This window comes from Microcaecilia unicolor, chromosome 3 (assembly GCF_901765095.1).
Source record: "Microcaecilia unicolor chromosome 3, aMicUni1.1, whole genome shotgun sequence".
Classification (NCBI taxonomy): domain Eukaryota; kingdom Metazoa; phylum Chordata; class Amphibia; order Gymnophiona; family Siphonopidae; genus Microcaecilia; species Microcaecilia unicolor.
In genome coordinates this window covers 323,817,736-323,832,567 of record NC_044033.1, presented here as the reverse complement: position 1 = coordinate 323,832,567, position 14,832 = coordinate 323,817,736, and the positions used below count along the sequence as shown (strand labels likewise).

Below are 14,832 nucleotides of genomic sequence, written 5' to 3'. Positions count from 1 at the left end.
TTTGTGATTTTTTTTTTTTATTCTTCTACCACAGGATAGCTACTGCTCTCAGGGTATTGCTCAGCCCCCAACCCCAGGCATCCTACCAGTCCCTTCCCCAATGTCCCCAAGCACTGCTAGCATCTCCTCCTTTCATGGAGATGAAAGTGATAGCATTAGCAGCCCAGGCTGGCCAAAGACTCCATCAAGCCCTGTAAGTGGCTCTGTTTACCTTTTTAAATATAATAAATTTTGATGCTTGCTTGCTTTTTTATTATTTTTGTCTTCATTATATAACCTTGGAAGGTATTTTTGCAGATAAAGACCACGGAAACACATGCAGCATGAAGTTTGTTTGTGTTATATTGTCTGCTGTTAAGGAAAGCATATACCCACAATGCTTTTCACCACCACCTCATGAGGATATTGTGGTTATTGTAGCGTGGGAATTTATTTCTGTTCAAGCTGCCGATCAGCTTTGCCAGAAAAATTTTCTGCAGTATTATGTCCTGTATCAAACACCTCCTTTTGAGATGGAAAATAACATGAAAAGAGTTTGAAATATAGCCAGTCAGAAATTTTCCTTATTATATGCTTCTGGATTCCCTGTTGCCTTTTCACCCCCTCTGGCTAAAGGAGAATGCCTTGCAGAGTTCAGAATCTTTGGTTTAGATCAGTGGCTCCCAAACCTGATCCTGAAGGCAGCAAAGCCAGTCAGGTTTTTCTTGGGATATCCACAATGAATATTCATGAGAGACATTTGCATGCAGTGGAGGCAGTGCATGCAAATATTTCTCATGGTTTAGATTATACCCTCTGAAAAGGAAAGAATCTTGACTCTACATTAGATAAAAATCTTGGTTAGTTCTGCCCTCTCCCCTTCCCCCAGTCTTATCCCTATTCTAGTTAATTCATGGCACAGTAGTTTAGCATAGCTAAAAATTTTGTCTGGGCTGTTTTGAATTGTTGTGTTTACTGAAGACTCACTCTTTCTACAAATCTACTACTGTTTCATGCTACATATGCTATCTGGGCATTATATTGTTTGCTCGGATAATTTTGTGACAATTTTCCTTAAGCGAGAAAGCCAACATACTTATTCTGCCTTGTCTAATAGTGAGATGAAAGTTGGTTTTGTTTTCTGGATTGTGAAGTAGAGTGCATTCATTGTATGTTTCTCTTGTATGTAGAGTGCATGAATAATAGAGATAAATAAACTCGTCTTTTAATCAGAATGAGATCTGGACAGAAATGATGTTTTCCTTTGTATTTCCAGGAATATTACAGATAACTGTGAGTAACTGTTTTAGATGGCCTCAGTATTCTCATTACATAACTGACTGGATATAATGGGACAAAATGGAACCCTAACTGAACTGTATACAAGCTTTTTTTTCAATTTGTGGCTATATGTTAAAATGTCTTAACAGTAGTCCACATTGATAACATGACACCTAAAAAATCTTAAGTGTATTCTGTAATTGGTATCTAGATTTATGTGCCGATTATAGAATATGCTTAGTTGATATTTCAGCGCTTAAATCTATGCGCATCCACTTACAAAAATGAAAATGTGGTGTAAATCCCAGCGTGTAGATTTAGGCGCACTGGGCCATATTCTATAACTAGACGTGTAAATTTTGGAACACCCATGAAATCATGAAATGCCCATTTCCCCGTTCATGATCACTTCCCTTTTTGCTGGCGCACATCATTACAGAATACACTTAGCGACGTGTGCAACTAAATTCTAATCAGGGCTAATTAGTTCTCATTATTGCTTGTTAAGGTTGTTAAGTTACATGCATTGTTATAGAATCAGCACAGATCTCTAGATGCGCTGTATAGAATCCGGGAGTTAATGCTGTGTTATGAAAGTTATAATGTGTACAGGCCAGGATGACAGATTGGCGAGAGGAGTGATGGGCAAAAGTCTGAGGAGGATGAGGAAGAGAAATGAATTTCAGATGGTAGCTCTGAGAGATGATTTGTAATACCCAGTTGTCTGTGGTAGTGTTGTTCCATTCTAGGTAGAAAAACTGAAGGCAGCCACCTAGTGGTAAAGGGTCAAAAGCTTGGGGCCTGCTTGGTAGAAGTGGAAGAAGCAACATGTTGGGATCTCCTGTCACGTGGCCTCTGGCATGGAAAGGCAGAGGTTGCCTAGGCTGCTGTTGTTGGAGGTAGTAGGGCTGGTACCTGCATTTATAAGAAGACTGGGAAGGAAATGGTGACAAATATGGTCATCTGTAAGTGGAATATGGGTACTTCCTGTATCCCTCATATCCCTACTAGATGATCTTCACAGAAACTGAGACAGGTTAGTTCTGCTAGATTTCTCAGCAGCTTTTGACACTGGATCATGATATCATGCTAGCACGACTGACAGAAACAGGTATCAATGGAACAGTACTTGCTTGGTTCAGATCCTATCAGACAGTCAACAATCCATAACATTTGGCAACAACTCATCGCCACAATGGGCACTGACTTCTCAATGCTGTCACCTGTTCTGTTCAATATCTACCTCAAGCCACTAGCTGAGCTGATACATTCAATGGACACTCAGTTCTGCATCTACGCGGATGATGTGCAGCTACTCATAACCATTGAACCCGTCTTACCTACAGACCTGAATAAACTGAGTGCCTGTCTTAATATCAGTTCAAGAATGGGTAAACACAATAAACTTTACCTGAACCCAAGTAAAACAGAGCTTCTCTGGGTCCCTAACACAAGTGGATATATACCTGACATCAAAATTTCTTTTGGGAAGTACAACCTCCCCCTCAAATCACAAGTCAGGAATCTTGGAATACAGTTAGATTCAACACTTACTCTGATTTCCCCAAATCCAAGCAACCTTCAAGAGCTGCTTCTACTATTTGCAACAGCTACGCTGCCTCTCTTCTTAAATTGAGAAGGTAAATATTATCCTAGTTGTGTATGCCTTGATAACATCAAGACTGGATTACTGTAATGCATTCTACAACAGTCTGACTACAAAGGGCCTGCACCAGCTCCAATTGGTTCAGAATGCTGCAGCAAGACTAATAGAAGGTTGCAAGCGATGTAACCACATTGCACCATTTTTGCAAAAACTTAGTTGGCTACCAGTACAATACAGTGCTAAATTTAAAACTATGTCTGATCTTCAAGGCCCTTAAAGGAAATGGGCCTGAGTACCTGAAGAATAAGATGATCTACACACTTCCAAGGACACTAAAGTTCTCTCAAGGACTATTACTAACCACACCCTCTCCAAAAGAAATTACACAATGTGATACCCACGAGCTTGACAGAGTTTAAAAAGGGGTTAGACAGTTTCCTAAAAGACAAGTCCATAACCACTACTAAATGGACTTGGGAAAAATCCACAATTCCAGGAATAACATGTATAGAATGTTTGTACGTTTGGGACGCTTGCCAGGTGCCCTTGGCCTGGATTGGCCGCTGTCGTGGACAGGATGCTGGGCTCGATGGACCCTTGGTCTTTTCCCAGTGTGGCATTACTTATGTACTTAACATGGATTTAGTGAAGAGAAATCTTGCCTCACCAATCTACTACATTTCTTTGAAGGGGTGAACAAACATGTGAATAAAGTTGATATTGTGTATCTGGATTTTCAGAAGGCGTTTGACAAAGTACCTCATGAAAGACTCCAGAGGAAATTGGGGAGTCATGGGATAGGAGGTAGTGTTCTATTGTGGATTAAAAACTGGTTAAAAGATAGAAAACAGAGAATAGGAGAATGAAGAAGGGTAGTTAGTGGGGTTCCCCAGGGGTCTGTGCTGGGACTGCTGCTTTTTAACATATTTATAAATGACCTAGAGATGGGAGTAACTAGTGAGGTAATTAAATTTGCTGATGACAGAAAGTTATTCAAAGTCGTTAAATCGCAGGAGGATTGTGAAAAATTACAAGAGGACCTTACGAGACTGGCAGATGATGTTTAATGTGAGCAAGTGCAAAGTGATGCATGTGGGAAAGAGGAACCCGAATTATAGCTACGTCATGCAAGGGTTCCACGTTAGCCATCAGTAAAGGCTGCAGGGCCAGTGAAACACATATCTTTAATCAAGTTTAGCTGAACATTTTGCATTTCCATCTTGTGTCCCTCCAATTTTTCCAACCTATCTGGTAGGAACTTGTTAGTTGCCACAATTCTCGCAGATATTTGCTGGTTAGATTGAATCACAATTATAGTAATAGATTTATGTTGTAATCGCATCCCAAAATGAATTCAGGATAGCAATGTCTGGTTTAACTAAGGGAGTAACCATCGATAAAGTCTCCAAATTCACACCAGTAACCCGTGCAGAAACACCATTCTGCACCAGACTTCCACTTGGGGGCTCATTTTCAAATCACTTAGACTTACAGAGTTCCGGACGCCTCTTTGTCTCCTAAAGCTATGCCGGGCCTAGGCTTAGTTGTCCCAGCAGCTATCACATGAGAATCCAGAGTCCTCTCTTCCAGATTAGATGTCCTCAGCGCCTGCATATTCAGGTGGGAGCTCCCCTTTTCAGGGTGCACACCAATCTTTGACACTCCTAGCTGCAGCTCAACCACTTCCAAAAGAGTCAACACTGGAGATTGTGTATCTGGGCTCAAGATAGTTTCAGTGTTCCCTAGAGCTGAGAGCCTCACACAGCTCAACAAGGGAAATAGCGAGTTTCCTTCGAAAGAGAATAGGTCTGGAATTGTAGCCTGTCGAAAGGGTGTAGAACTTTTGGGTCTTCCCTTTAGGCTTTTTCCCTGTATCAAGGGAACCAGCGGGAAGAGCCACTCACACGATGTCTCCCTTCAGTCAGCCATCTTGGTTCCCTTATTAAGAAGTTTTAATGTGTATTATTGTCAGTGGCATACTGTGCCATAATGTGTACTGTTGTTGGAATATTTTCTTTTGCTATGGTTGTCTATTGCTTATGTCCAGATTATTCTTGCTATATACTGCTTTGGATAAATTTCTTCAAAAAGGTAATAAATAAATACCTAAATAAATAGCACATGGAAGCATAAATACAAGTCCTAAAAAAAGAATCAGCCCCAAGCAATATTTCCAACTTTCAAAACTGATAAGCGCACCTGAACAAATAGGTATTGAGCAGTTTACAAAATGTTAGATCATTTTTCCCCACTTGCAGCATTTCGGCAAGGAGTTCGATGCCACAGAGGCCATAGTAGAGAAAGTGGATACACACATTGGGCAAAGACCGCCCCTCCTGAACAGAGGTCACTGACAATAGATGAGAACTAACCAACTGCACTAGAAAATAGGCACATAGGGAACCAAGTGAAGATTTCATGGGATACCCTCAAGCAGTGTTTTAAATGCCAAAACAACATATTTTTGAACTGAATATGCTACACAATAGGAAGTCAGGGTAGAGAACAAAGAACTGGAGTTATCTGACCCACGCCTTGCCAATAACCGAGTGGTTCAATTTTGAATCAGCAGAATAATGCGTAACATTTGTGATGGTATTCCTGAATACAAAGCACTAATCAAGTGCAACCAGCATCAGAGACGGCAAGATCAAGCAAAAATGATCAACTTGTAGGTAAACTGCAATAATCTCACTTTATAGACGGATACTGAAAAAAAACTGCTTTAGAAGTCAGCTGGGCCACAAGGTTATGAACAGTAGTCATAGCAAATTATCCACCCCACATTTTAAAACCGGCAGGCTTGAAGACAAAGCTGCCCTGCCCTACCGCAGCAATTTTGTCTTATGAACATTTAACAACGTCTGTGACAGGATGACAAAGGTAAAAACTGCTAAATCTTCCACAAACATAACACTACATGTGATTCCACATGGGTATAATTCTGATACGAAGAACATTTTGATTCTTGTAAAAGACCTTTCTCCCAGCTACCCTTGCAAAACCTGTATGTTGTAGATTAGTAGCATTAGATGACTTCGTAGACTGCACATCCAGGTGACAGTTGGGTGGCCTCCCTAAATGTGTCTCATGTGGGACTAGCTCAGTGGCAGTACTATGTACTGTCTTTATTTCCCAATGTTGACCAGGGCTAGGGATGCTGTGGAGGGAATAGTAGCGATTATGGAACAGAAACACTTAGAGGAGAAGTTATTAACATGGGCTACTGTTACTTTACCACAAGTCGGGTTGTTTTAGCACAGGGTCCCATTTTATGCAAAGACACCCAGTGCTAAAATAACAGTAGCCTTTGTGACTTGATTTAGCATCCATGCCTATAGGGTTCCAGAGGAAGACCTTTTGGATAGCTCCTAGCCAGAGATTGTCATTGTCACTGTCATTACTGTACTATTGTTTGTTGGGAGGGGCTATAATATAAAGTGGAGAGAAAAGAGTTAACTTTTCTAAGAAGATATAACTGGTCTGTAATCCTAATAGCCCTTATTTAGCCTCAGAATAATTGGCTTCTTTGTAACAGTTGCATAAAAACTGTTTGGGTTATGCATGAGCAAGTTTGTGGGTAAAAATAAGAACCTAAGGCATGTCATGCTGGGTCAGACCAAGGTTCATTGAGCCTGGCATCCTGTCTCCAACGGTGCTTTTGGATCACTAGAAATACAGTGGGGGAAATAAGTATTTGATCCCTTGCTGATTTTGTAAGTTTGCCCACTGACAAAGACATGAGCAGCCCATAATTGAAGGGTAGGTTATTGGTAACAGTGAGAGATAGCACATCACAAATTAAATCCGGAAAATCACATTGTGGAAAGTATATGAATTTATTTGCATTCTGCAGAGGGAAATAAGTATTTAATCCCTCTGGCAAACAAGACCTAATACTTGGTGGCAAAACCCTTGTTGGCAAGCACAGCGGTCAGACGTCTTCTGTAGTTGATGATGAGGTTTGCACACATGTCAGGAGGAATTTTGGTCCACTCCTCTTTGCAGATCATCTCTAAATCATTAAGAGTTCTGGGCTGTCGCTTGGCAACTCGCAGCTTCAGCTCCCTCCATAAGTTTTCAATGGGATTAAGGTCTGGTGACTGGCTAGGCCACTCCATGACCCTAATGTGCTTCTTCCTGAGCCACTCCTTTGTTGCCTTGGCTGTATGTTTTGGGTCATTGTCGTGCTGGAAGACCCAGCCACGACCCATTTTAAGGCCCTGGCGGAGGGAAGGAGGTTGTCACTCAGAATTGTACGGTACATGGCCCCATCCATTCTCCCATTGATGCGGTGAAGTAGTCCTGTGCCCTTAGCAGAGAAACACCCCCAAAACATAACATTTCCACCTCCATGCTTGACAGTGGGGACGGTGTTCTTTGGGTCATAGGCAGCATTTCTCTTCCTCCAAACACGGCGAGTTGAGTTCATGCCAAAGAGCTCAATTTTTGTCTCATCTGACCACAGCACCTTCTCCCAATCACTCTCGGCATCATCCAGGTGTTCACTGGCAAACTTCAGACGGGCCGTCACATGTGCCTTCCGGAGCAGGGGGACCTTGCGGGCACTGCAGGATTGCAATCCGTTATGTCGTAATGTGTTACCAATGGTTTTCGTGGTGACAGTGGTCCCAGCTGCCTTGAGATCATTGACAAGTTCCCCCCTTGTAGTTGTAGGCTGATTTCTAACCTTCCTCATGATCAAGGATACCCCACGAGGTGAGATTTTGCGTGGAGCCCCCAGATCTTTGTCGATTGACAGTCATTTTGTACTTCTTCCATTTTCTTACTATGGCACCAACAGTTGTCTCCTTCTCGCCCAGCGTCTTACTGATGGTTTTGTAGCCCATTCCAGCCTTGTGCAGGTGTATGATCTTGTCCCTGACATCCTTAGACAGCTCCTTGCTCTTGGCCATTTTGTAGAGGTTAGAGTCTGACTGATTCACTGAGTCTGTGGACAGGTGTCTTTCATACAGGTGACCATTGCCGACAGCTGTCTGTCATGCAGGTAACGAGTTGATTTGGAGCATCTACCTGGTCTGTAGGGGCCAGATCTCTTACTGGTTGGTGGGGGATCAAATACTTATTTCCCTCTGCAGAATGCAAATAAATTCATATACTTTCCACAATGTGATTTTCCGGATTTAATTTGTGATGTGCTATCTCTCACTGTTACCAATAACCTACCCTTCAATTATGGGCTGCTCATGTCTTTGTCAGTGGGCAAACTTACAAATCAGCAAGGGATCAAATACTTATTTCCCCCACTGTACCTGGCAGATTCATTTAAAAAAAGGGAAGGCAAATGGGACTTGATATACCGCCTTTCTGTGGTATTTTGCAACTACATTCAAAGCGGTTTACATATATACAGGTACTTATTTTGTACCTGGGGCAATGGAGGGTTAAGTGACTTGCCCAGAGTCACAAGGAGCAGCTGCAGTGGGAATCGAACCCAGTTCCCCAGGATCAAAGTCCGCTGCAATAACCACAAAACTCCTCCACAAAAAAAAAAAAAAAGATCCATTTCTTCTTACTCTTAGGTATAAGCAATAGTTTTCACAAGCCAACCTGGCTAATAATGGTTTATAGAGTTTTCTTACAAAAACTTGTCCATCCACCTGCTAAACATAGCCATGCTAGAGCTTTACCACTTCTTCTCCAGCAATAAATTCCACAGCCTAATTGTGCATTCACAAGTGGGGAAAAAAACCCTGCTCTGATTGCTATTAAATCTGATTTTTGTAAAATCGTACGTCTCTTAGGGGCTCTTTTACTAAGCCGTGTACGCGTGTCAATTTTAAACTACCGCATGGCCCGGGCACTAATTTCATTTTTGACACACGTCTGCTACGTGCACCAGAAAATATTTTGTATTTTTCTGCACACAACACTAACCGGGCAGTAATCGGCATTGTACGTGTGCTGACGATTACCGGACGGTTAATGCATGAGACCTTACTGCTAAGTCAATGGGTGGAGGTAAGGTCTCAGGGCCAAAATGGACACGCGCCAATTTTCATTTTGCCATTTTCGACCAAAAAAAAAAGTGCGCTGAAAGATGGACCTGCGCTTGTCCAGTACACGCGTCTACACCAGCGCAGGCCATTTTTTGGCGCACCTTAGTAAAAAGGACCCCTTAGTACTTAAACTGTTTGAAAGGGTATTTATTCCATTCCACGTATACTTTTATAAGCCTCTACCATATTCCTTCTCTGTTGTCTCATCTCAAAGCTGAATAGCCCTAACTTCCTTCTTGAGATCCCTTCATCCTCATTTCTTGTCTCCCTTCTCTGCACTTTTTCCAAGAACTTAAGAAAAGCCTTTCTCTAAATTATTTATGAATATGCTGTGCTTTAGCCAATTTCCAATCCCCTAAAGGGCATTGTCTAATAAAATATGATTCTCTAATTTTCTGAGAAATCTATCAAGAGGGATTTTCAGATGTTTTCTGAGGATTAAAATACACTGTATTAACCAGCTCTACTTTATCCACATGTTTTTATACCTTTTGTAAAGCCTAATAAATTGGTAAGCAGATTTTTCTTTGCTAAACCCTCTGCTCAGTGTGCAGCAGTGGCTGAGAAAGCAAATAGAATATTAGGAATTAGTAGGAAAGGAATAGAAAACAAAACTGAGAATGTTAAAATGCATTTATATTGCTCCATGGTATGACCATACCTTGAATACTGTGTGCAAGTCTGGTCACCGCATCTCAAAAAAGATACAGTGAAATTAGAAAAGGTACAGAAAAGGGCGATGAAAATTATAAAGAGGATGGGACAACTTCCCTATGAAAAGCGACCAGGGCTGAGGGGAGATAAAATAGAAGTCTGCAAAATACATGTAATTAAACTTTGGAATTCAATGGCAGAGAATGTGATAAAAGCAGTTAGCTTTGCAGGGTTTAAAAAAGGTTTGGATACTTTCCTAAAAGAAAAGTCCATATGCCATTATTAAGATGGAATTGGGAAAATCCACAGCTTATTTCTAGAATAAGCAGCATAAAGTCTGTTTTACTGTTCTAGGATCTTGCCAGGTACTTGTGATCTGAATTGGCCACTGTTGGAAACAGGATACTAGGCTTGATGGACCTCTTCGGTCTGTCCCAGTATGACAACACTTACGATCTTATGTCAAATTTATGCTGACTCATTTTCATGAAGCCATGACTATAGAGTCAGCGATTTTGTTTTAGTTTTTACATTTTTCCCAGTATTGGTATCAGGCTCAATGGTCTATAGAGTCCTGGATCACCCTGGGAACTCTTTTAAAAAGTTGTTGTTAAATTGGTACTGTGTGCATTTTAAATGATGGGTTGCAGATTACTAGTATTATGGTTAGCCCTTTCATGTTTGAGCTTTCAGAACTGTGGGATGAATATCATACTGCCCTGGTGATTTGTTAGTCTTATTTTGTCAGTTTTGATCTATTATCTATAAAAATCACCCAAATACCCATTGCGTTTCCCCCTTTACAATTGAATCTCCCTTGCCCTGTTCTTCCTTCCTCCATACAACTCCCATGTCCGAACTCCATTCTAGAGACTTGCACGGGAACGGGGTTTGCGGGAATCCCGCGGAGCCTGCGGGATTCCCGCGGGGATGGAAGCAGTTCTGCAGGGATCCCTTGGGGACGGAAGCAGTTCCTGTGGGGTTCCTGTGAAAGTGTATGCTGCACTTGCACCAGCCTCTCACCTACCGAGTACCAAGTTCTTTGAGTGCTGTCTCCTCCTCTTCCTCGCTTTAACAGCACAGATATGGAAAGCCTCCATTAAGGAGGTGGTAGAGATACAAATGGTGACGAAATTCAAAAAGGCATGGGATGAACACAGAGGATCTCTATTTAGAAAATGGTAGTTATAAAAAGCCTAAACTTAAATGGCTGCATGTGTGTGGATGTGTCGTGTAACTCTTACATGGTGACTCTGGCTGTGATGAACTAGGGCCGATACCGGGAGACCTGTATGGTCTGTGTATCATATATGGCAATCTGGTTTTGGATGGGCTGGAAAGGGGTTAGACAGCAACTTTAGTGGCTGGAACATGAGGACAGTTCTGGACAGACTTTTACAGTCTTTGTCCCGCAAATGAGAAGATGAATAGGCTGGAGTGGGCTTTGAGGGCAACTCCAGCAGTTGGAACATAAGGATAGGGCCAAGCAGACTTCTATGGTCTATGTCCCAGAAACGCCACAGAAAGACCATAATCACGTATATAATATCACAGTCATTGTTGATTTAATCATGAATTGTTAATGATTGTGACTATTGGGCAGACTGGATGGACCGATCCGGTTTTTATCTGCTGTCGTTTACTATTAATCCTCCCTGCTTCCGGGCTGATGCGCAGACCTCAGCTCTGACATAAGCATGAGCATCAGATGTCACCTGACCTACTGGCGCGTGCCTGTGTTGATCTCTTAGCACACAGTGCCAGTGAATCAGAGAAGTCTTATATGTGCGTACCAGAGTGTTCCAACTTCCGTTCCTTCCTTGCCTGCAGTGCTGCGGCTCAAACCCAGAGACTGAGAGAGCTGACAGGAATTTTTTTTAATGTACCATTAAATTCTTGTCGGTGAGGACAGGTTAAATTCTTGCGGGGACGGGTAAGATTCCCCGTGGGGACAGGCAGGGATGGGTTAGATTCCCCACGGGGACGTGCGGAGATGGGTTAGATTCCCTACGGGGATGAATGGGGACGGGTTGGATACGGGTTGGATTTCTGTCCCCGTGCAACTCTCTACTCCATTCTTAACTACCCAGATCCAAACTCTCAGATTTCCTTATGTGGTTACTCTGTTAACTGATCCTGCACTGCTGTAAGAGCCATGCTTTCTCTTGTTTATGTAAAGTAAGGTAACTACCCAGATATCATAAATTTTGCAGGATCCTGTTCCATAAACTAGATGCCAACATAGAAAAGGCTTAATCCCAAATTTTCTATAAGCAGACTGCACCAAAGGAATAGCCATTCAGTTCTCTTACGATAAACAAAGAATTCAATTTTACAAATAACAGCATAATCTCATACAGTAAATATTTGGCCCACTCCCCTAAAACTGTGACAATTTCTGCCCACTGATGTAGACTCAAATAGACTGAGTTATTATAATCCAACCTGGCCCCAATCAAAGCATGAGTAACCAATATCAGAGTTTCCAGGGTTGAATATACATGGCAGTTATGGTGGTGTTGCCGTAGCATTTTTAGATATTTCTTCTGCTTTTGTCTCTGTTAATAATTATATATTTTTGCTATGTTTAAGATACTGTGAGAACTCAGTCGTCTTTGCCTATTTCTGTGGTGAGAGCCTTAAGAATCTGTCTTGTCTGCTTTACTCTGTTTTTTTTGTCCAATTTGTAGGTTATATGAAGAGTTTAAAATGAGGTACAAGATATATGCTGAAAATGTTTGTGTTTTTTTTTTTGGGACACATATGTGGATTTGACATTTGCAATTTAGAATCAGCAGTTCTTAGAATTCCATCTTGGATTACATATAATAAGCTTAAACCTAAAAAAGACAGAATTGATGATGCTGCATTAGAATTGTTTTCCTAATTTACCCAAATTATATTTTTGTTGAGGGAAGTAAATTGCAAGAGTGTTTTTTTGTTTTGTTTTTAACCTTGGTGGTGCTGTGCTTGACTCAGCTTTAACATTTAAACAACATAAAGCACGGGTAGTGAGTTCATTGTTTCTTAAACTTTAGTTGTTGAGAAAGTTGAAATACTTTTTTGATTTGCATGATTTTCATAAGAACATAAGAATAGCTGTACTGGGTCAGACCAGTGGTCCATATAACACAGTGTCCTGTTTCCAGCAGTGGCCAATCCAGGTCACAAGTGCCTGGCAGAAACCCAATTAGTATCAACATTCCATGTTACAAATCCCAGGGCATACAGTGGCTTCCCCTATGTCCATCTCAATAACAGACTGTGGACTTTTCCTCCAGGTACTTGTCCAAACCTTTTTTTGAAACCCAGATATGCTAATGGCCGTTACCACATCCTCCGGCAACGAGTTCCAGAGCTTTAAGTATTCTTTGAGTGAAAAAATATTTCCTCCTGTTTGTTTTAAAAGTATTTCCATGCAGTTTCACTGAGTGTCCCCTGGTCTTTGTACTTTTTGAGTGAGTGAAAAATCGATTTGCTTCCACCTATTCTACACCACTCAGGATTCTGTAGACCTCAATCATATCCCACCTCAGCCATCTCTTTTCCAAGCTGAAGAGCCCTAACTTCTTTAGCCTTTCCTCATATGGAAGCACTTCTATCACCTCTTATCATTTTGGTCACTCTTCTTTGAGCCTTTTGTAATTCCGCTATATCTTTTTTGAGATACGGCAACCAGAATTGATCACAATACTCAAGGTGAGGTTGCACCATGGAGCAATACAGAGGCATTATAATATTTGTGGTCTTATTTTGCATCCCTCTCCTAATAATTCCTAGTATCCTGCTTGCTTTTTTGGCGGCCACTGCCACACACTGGACAGAAGATTTCAGCGTATTGTCTACAATGACACTTAGGAGTTTTTCTTGAGTGCTGACTCCTAAAGTGAACCCTAGCTTCAGATAACTATGATTCGGATTATTCTCCCCAATGTGTATTACTTTGCATTTGTCTACATTAAATTTCATCTGCCATTTGGATGCCTAGTCTTCCAATTTCCTAAGGTCTTCCTGCAATTTTTCATAATCCCCATGTGTTCTGGCAATTTTGAATAGTTTTGTGTCATCTGCAAATTTAATCACCTCACTTGTCATTCCAATTTCTAGATCATTTATAAATATGTTAAATAGCACCTGTCAAAGTACAGATCCCTGTGGCACTCCACTATTCACCCTCATCCATTGAGAAAAATGGCCATTTAATCTTACCCTTTGTTTTCTGTCCAATAACCAACTCCTAGTACACAAAAGGATATTGCCTCCTATCCCATGACTCCTTAATTTTCTCAGAAATCTCTCATGAGGTACTTTGTCAAAAGCTTTCTGAAAATCTAGATACACTACATCAACCAGCTCACTTTTATCCACATGTTTATTCACACCTTCTAAGAAATGAAGCAAATTGGTGATGTAAGACCCCCCCCCCCCCCCCTTGGCTGAATCAATGCTGACTGTGTCTCATTAAACTATGTTTGTGTACGTGTTCCGTAATTTTATTCTTCATAATAGTTTCCAGTATTTTGCCATACACTGAAGTCAGACTTACTGGTCTGTAATTTCCTAAATCGCCCTTGGAACCCTTTTTAAAAAAAGGTGTCATATTGGCCACCCTCCAGTCTTTTTAGAAGCTGATTATCAATTTCATGTTTGTCTTCTTTCAATACCCTGGGGCGTATACCATCCAGTCCAGGTGATTTATCACTCTTTAACTTGTCAGTTTGGCTAGGTACATCTTCCAAGTTCACCAAGATTTCTTTTAGTTCCTCAGCATTGTCACCCCTGAAAACCATTTCCAGTATAAGTAGGTCTCTTACCTCTTCCGTAAAGACCGAAGGAAAAGATTCAATCTCTCCACTATGGCCTTGTCCTCCCTAAGTGCTCCTTTTGCTCCTTCCTGATCTAACGGTCTCACAGATTCCCTCTCAGGCCTTCTGCTTCTGATATACCTAAAAAAAAGTGTTACTATGAGTTTTCGTCTTCATGGCAAGTTTTTCTTCACATTCTTTCTTAGATTTCGTTATCAATGCTTTGTATCTGACTTGACAGTGCTTATGCTGCTTCTTATTTTCTTTATTCAGATCCTTTTCCATTATTTGAAGGGTGTTCTTTTGGCTCTAATAGTCTCTTTCATCTTATCTTTTAACCACGTTGGCTGTTGTTTGCTCTTTTTTCCATCTTTGTTAATACGTGGAATACAATTAGTCTGGGCTTCCACAATGTTATTTTTAAACAACATCCATGACTGATTTAAAGTCCTAACCTTAGTAGCTGATCCTTTCAGCTTCTTTTTAA

At 41.2% G+C, this 14,832-nt stretch overlaps 1 protein-coding gene across 2 annotated transcripts in view; it reads left to right on the top strand.

Moving 5' to 3' along the window:
* LOC115466843 (AT-rich interactive domain-containing protein 1B-like) overlaps positions 1-14,832 on the top strand; it is a 1,026,314-nt gene that overhangs the window by 924,045 nt on the left and 87,437 nt on the right. The window contains exon 11 of one of the 2 annotated variants that reach the window (XM_030198389.1): positions 35-193. The exons of the other annotated variant lie outside the window; for it this stretch is intronic. Within the exon in view, the coding sequence (XP_030054249.1) occupies positions 35-193 (159 nt within the window). The remainder of the gene's footprint in view (positions 1-34; positions 194-14,832) is intronic. 2 annotated transcript variants of the gene reach the window in all.